The 6,000-nt window shown below is 39.2% G+C and overlaps 1 protein-coding gene across 9 annotated transcripts in view; it reads left to right on the top strand.

Annotated features, from left to right (window-relative positions):
- Window positions 1-6,000, top strand: part of diaph2 (diaphanous-related formin 2) — a 375,631-nt gene that overhangs the window by 232,576 nt on the left and 137,055 nt on the right. For all 9 annotated transcript variants that reach the window (XR_002168264.1, XM_019869829.1, XM_019869828.1 and 6 more), the window contains one exon: window positions 1,023-1,152. Coding sequence is in view for 8 of the 9 variants with exons in the window: in XM_019869829.1 (XP_019725388.1) it covers window positions 1,023-1,152 (130 nt within the window). In the remaining variant the exon portion in view is untranslated. The remainder of the gene's footprint in view (window positions 1-1,022; window positions 1,153-6,000) is intronic.

The raw sequence follows: 6,000 nt of genomic DNA, 5'->3' as shown, positions 1-6,000 counted from the left end.
AGACATGTTGTTTTGGTTATTTATAGCAAAGTATGGTATCATTTTAATGGTCTGGCCCACTTGACATCTACCGAGGCCGTATGTGGCCCACCATGTGAAATGAGTTTGACACCCCTGATTTAGAGTGTTCAGTCAGCCTGCCATGCATGTTTTTTGGAATGCGGGAGGCAACCGGAGTGTCCGTAGAAAACCGACACACGCACGGGGAGTGCATGCAAACACCATACAAGAAGGCCGGAGCCGGAATTGAACTCTGCACCTCTACACTGTGAGGCCAACGCGCTAACCAGTCGTCCACCGGCCATATATATATATATATGTATATATATAGTATAGAGAGAGAGAGAGAGAGAGAGAGAGAGAGAGAGATCTATATCTATAGATATAGATATATAGATAGATAGATAGAGAGAGAGTCTTACAAAAACAGGTTTAAAACGCAGGTCAATTCTGGTCATTCATTGTCATCCTACTTTATTCATCTTGGCAGCAGACTTTCAACTTGACTTCGCATCATCTATTATTTATTTATTGATGTCTTACTTTGTTTCCTATAGAACAACACTACACCAAACATTCCTTGAAAACACAACACAAATACATAAGAAAATGAAAAACACACTGTGGACTTAGAAAGTGGAAGGCAGCCGATGATTGAAAAGTCAATACGTACCTCTGTGGACGAACATATATAAACATCATGTGGTGTTCCAGTCAGGTAAAGCGGTATCACACTATAGGTATCCATCTCTTTTGAAATACATCAAACCTCAGTCGTTAACTGTGCGGTTAAGGCCTCCATTCCATGCAGCTCCCTAAGCTTCTGCTTTCACCTTGCCACCTCGGATCATCTTTTAGAAATACATTTTTGAAAATATAATTGTGTTTTGGATTCCTCAAAGCAGTCAGCACGTGTGTTTTGCCCTCCAGTCACTAAGCTGCTTAAACCTCTGTATGCTCTAGTTGCTTGAATATAAATGTTGGAAATAATATGGATATATGTTTTTTTTTTCCTTTTGTAGCTGCGAGATACCAAATCGATCAGTCAGAACACAACGCTGCTTCATTTTTTGGCTGAGAAATGTGATGAGGCATACCCAGAAATTTTGAGGTTTCCAGAAGAACTGGAGCATGTGGAGAGTGCCAGCAAAGGTATGTTACAATCGTCTGTTTGGGGAGAGGCTTTGTTTTTATAAACATGTCTTTGGTATTACTGTATAGGATATGAAATATTAATATTATTTCTCAATTTTATATCAAGTGAAAATGGTATAGTTTCTGTGAATAGAATTACCGGTAGGTAATAAATCGTACGGTGCTCCGGATCCATCGGCCACCGATCGTGAATGGCCAATTTCCTTGAAAAAGTACGTGATCTGCATATGTTGATCAATGCCTTCCACTGCTGATCACAAAAAAAAAAAAAAAAAAAAAACCTATCACCCTAAGCTCACACTTTGCAGCCTGCAGCCAACTAGAAACCAACCTGTGTGCAGTGTAGCATCTCTTCCCTTTTTTCTAATCAATAAATGATTACTCTATTATTAAATAATCATTGATGAGCAGCTCAAAATTGAAAAATGTGCAGCAAATTCACATGATTGGTATCATAATCAATATCAGCCGATCCCCCTCTCGAATGCCCGGGTGAACAATAGTCGAAGAACTGAGTTACTTCACTTCAATTTTTTTATTGTATTTGTTTTAAATTCATTTAATCACATCTATATTTACTTTTAAAGAAATATAAGATGTCAAGGTATCTATTTCAAGAAGGCATCTATTTTAGGAAAGTGACTTTATTTGGAGTTAATTCGGTCTGGTTTGATCACAGCTATTATTCAGGGAATAGAGTAAAATGGAGTTGTTTGTATTACAGCAGTCATTTAGGCTTTGGGCAAATATGTGCATTCTCATTAAATAATTCAAACATCATAATTACTCATTTCATCTACTTCAAATGATTACATAATTGACTCATGCAGCCTGCAAGTGTGTTGGAGGGTTGAATAGTCCTCATGTATTCATGTCTATAGGCAACAATTTTTTTTCCCAAGTTAATCAGCTTTGTAAAATGTATTGAAGTAATTTAGTCAATTAGAAAACAGTTGGAATAAGTGATTCACGCCAAAGCCACTCGGGAACTGTTCAAGGACGACAGAAGCAGATAACTTTAGCAGCTCTGTACCATAATAATAAAAATGTCATGATATTCAAACCAATTGAAGCTAAGAGTTGTTTTAATCTTTGGACAACATTTGAGTTTTCCAATCTTGAGTGACTGGAGAATACAAGGTTCCACTTAAGCGTTGGATGTCTACTCTTCTTGTGTCACGAACGTTTTGATGGTTACGAGTAAATATGATGAGAAAGATTCACATGTAGTCAGTCGGCTAAAAATGCTCCAGAGCTTGACAAGTTATCCACTACTTTTCACTCATTAGTACAGAGACATTTTTTGAGAGGGAATTTCATAATTATCTATGCCACTCTTTGCACATGATTAAATGACTACCTTCTCTCACCTTGGTGTCATGCACGGATGAATTCATCTGCAGTAAAATCATTATTACTATACCATATTTCCACAAATAGCGGCCAGATGTTTTTTTTTCCCCCACCTGCATGTTAGGAGACATTTTTGGAATTATATTCAAGAGTTCATGTTATTTTTTAAAACTAAATAAAAAAGACGATTCTGAAGAGCAGAAAAATGACAAGAACATTCAATCATTTCACATTCAAAGATGGCTGCCTGTAAGACACTGCCTCTGCATGATGTAAGATCATCTTTAATATTCACTGAGCACATGCTGTAGAACCCCAGACTTGCATCCATTTGAGCCTGTCCATCTCCTTCAGTGCTATTGTTTTGGTTAGCAAGAGAGTTCATGTGTATGACAGTTATTCATAATGTAGGCCCGTTTCTGCCCTCTCATCTGGTTTCATGTACAAATGGATGTTCTTATCTGTTTGGAGCGATGTGAATAGCCAATGATGATGAAGAGATATTGTGTCCTTACCATTTTATTGACTCTCTCCGTCCTCATGGCTGGTTATTGAGACCATAATCCTGTGACGTTAACCATAGGAGTCAATATTTTCATACTGCGACCCCGCCTTGATATCAGCAGCCCAATCTCGCAAAGTGTCATTGGCCAATTGGCCTCGTTAACGTCACTCCAGAGATGAGCCTGGCAATGCAAATGCAAAGTCTGGGCGCTGAGTACCGCAGTGACACTCTGTCTTGACAATGCGGGAAAAGAGAAAATATGACACAAATGTTCTCATAAATCTATTTAGTATAAGACATAGCCAAGGGCAAAGTACTTTGGTGCCTTGGAGAGAGAGAAAATGGAGAATATGAGGGTCGGAGGGGGGCTTTGAGAATATTAATACTGCTGTGAATATATCTATTATCCACATTCATTTCAAAGCACTGCAGCATAATAAAGCGGCACCCGCTTTCCATTTAAACTCATCGATGTACTTGGCTCTGTATTAGACAAAATGCCTTTCTGGATGAGCAGGAAAGCAGAAGAGATCATTTGTCTTTCTGTTTCAATGGACTTGCGAGGGATCCTTGGGTTGAGACGATTTCCTCTTGTGCTGAAGCAGAAAGACTTTCTTGCAGAAGGCTTAATTTGGGCAAAAATATCACTGCTAGTGAGCCCGCAGTATTGAACATTTTCATTGGGGAAAAAGAAAAAGAAAGAACCTTCAGGTTCACATGCTATGTTCGGATATTGGGTTAAATGGATTCAAATTTAAAGTTGGTTGATTTTTGAGCACCCGGACATGGTAATGTATGTGCTTTAGATTTTTTTTTTTTTTTTAGAACATATTTGATTCTGTAGATAACATTAATCACATGATTGAAAATCATCAATCGAAAAAAGTGACCTAGATTTGGTTAAGGTGATGAAACATCTTGCACCTTGCTTCTGTTTGGTTGAATGAAAAGATTACAATTACTCATCAAACCGTAATGAACATATAATGGCACTGAGAATTTGTGGTGTCATCAGCTATTATCTATTTATTATTTGTTGTTGTTTTTTTTTTTTTTTTTTTAACTGAACATTGTTGCTTGTGAGGATCAGTTTAATCTAGTTGGGTCCAAAACACCTGTCCATGAGGAACACCACTGCCGAATGTATCAGGACAAGTGAAAACAATGTTTCATCATAAAATCAGTATTTATATGTCAACACCTTATTCTTCACCTAACCACATTGAAAATGCATGCGTATGACAGTGGAAATGAAGTTCAAATGTTCACCTCTTCCTATCCTTTCCAGTATGTCTGTCACTTGTGCTTCAAGTCCACACAACCATTAGTCATTGTAGCCTCACAGCCATGGCTGGAAATGGAAACAATTTCCTCACCGGCCGTCTAAGGGATACTCGTCCCTGGTCCCTGGAAGTAGTAATAGAGAAGGATTGGGGAGGTCAGCAGTGGAAAAGGACAGTCTGTCATGAGGAATATTAGGAAACCGACCTGTCTAGCTTCCACCAGCTCCGGATGAGTGATGACTTCCAGAATGCTCTTGCTTTCATTTCTTTTTCCTTCCCTCGCTTCATGGTGGATCAGTCATATGTGTTTCCTCCACAACCTCTCGGTACTTCATTTGTGGTCCATCTTAAAAAGAGTAAAAAGGACACTGGACTAATTATTGATGTCTTTATTTTAGGAAGACCAAATTCTGTCCTCGAACCCATGTGCAATTGATCGTTAACTTTTTTTTTTTTTTTTATTAATCGTGTTACATAATTTCCCTCCAATGAACCTGACCTGAATGAATCACAATATCCGCGACCGATTCTCTATCCACCACCCGTAAGAATCCCGCAGTACCTGATCAATGGCTAGCATGCTCAGCATGCAGGTCCATTGTGGAGGCTTTACCATCACCCTGCTGAGCCACGACTTGTACTCTGCATTCCCACCTATTCAATCAAATCTGCTGTTGCCAACCGCAGCCCAACCCTGCCCTACATTGGGAACATGCCCACGGAAGATAAGTGGTGGCTCACTCCCCTCCCTCCTGGACATTTACAACACCTGCCTTGTCTGAAAAGCAACCTGCTGCAATGTGATCCCTCTTCCCATTCCTCAAATAGCACCTTCGGTCCCCCGCCATATGGGAGGAGATAGCCAAATCGGATCAACTGTAGCAGGAGAGAGATTCATCAACCAGGCTGTTGGGAGGCCGGCCCTGCTCCTTGAACCCCCCAAAACTTCCACAAACTATTATTACCACTATATGTCCAACAACTTTACTTGGAAACACCGTATGGTCTTCGGAAGAATGTACTGTACATGAGAATTTCCGTCCTAAGAAAGAATTTTTGAGTACTTGACTTTGATTATATGCATCAAGATTGTTGATAATGGTGCAGAGAAAAGGGAGAGAGGCCTACGTACGGAGAGGACCAAGTGACCAAGTGATGATTGCTTTACTTGCCGCTTATTGAACGACTGCTGCCATTTTTGTCTTCACGACCCATTCATCATACTTCAGCAAAACAGATTTAGATCTCCAATATTTAAACAAAGTACTCATTGCCATGACAGTTTGCAAGTTACTATTAATAACCTCCTGGAAAAACTTGTTCCAGCGTGTCTGTCAGGAGATTCCGATAAGAACACAGATAATTGTAAGGATTGCTGTACAAATGAGCAGGAAATTGACTTTTCTCCTGGGAGATCCCTGCCTCCAACAGATCAGGCTCTGTTGAAGCGTTACGACAACGGCTCCACGGATTTGTAATATTGACTGACTCCCATCTATTTTTGATTTGTTTGCTTTCATGTGATGCTTGTGTGATGGCTCAGGTCGGACATTATGTGGATAGGTATTTAGTTTTTATTGTAATTGTTAGTTACACACTTTCTAATTAAACCGAGGTCATTTTGTAACATACTTGCAGTAGATCACTTCATTTTTATAATTTTTTCATTATTTATTTATTGTTCATAAGCCAAGAGTGACTGCT

This window comes from Hippocampus comes, unplaced genomic scaffold, assembly GCF_001891065.2.
Source record: "Hippocampus comes isolate QL1 unplaced genomic scaffold, H_comes_QL1_v1.1 scaffold9, whole genome shotgun sequence".
NCBI classification, from domain to species: domain Eukaryota; kingdom Metazoa; phylum Chordata; class Actinopteri; order Syngnathiformes; family Syngnathidae; genus Hippocampus; species Hippocampus comes.
This window is presented reverse-complemented; position numbering and strand designations above follow the sequence as displayed.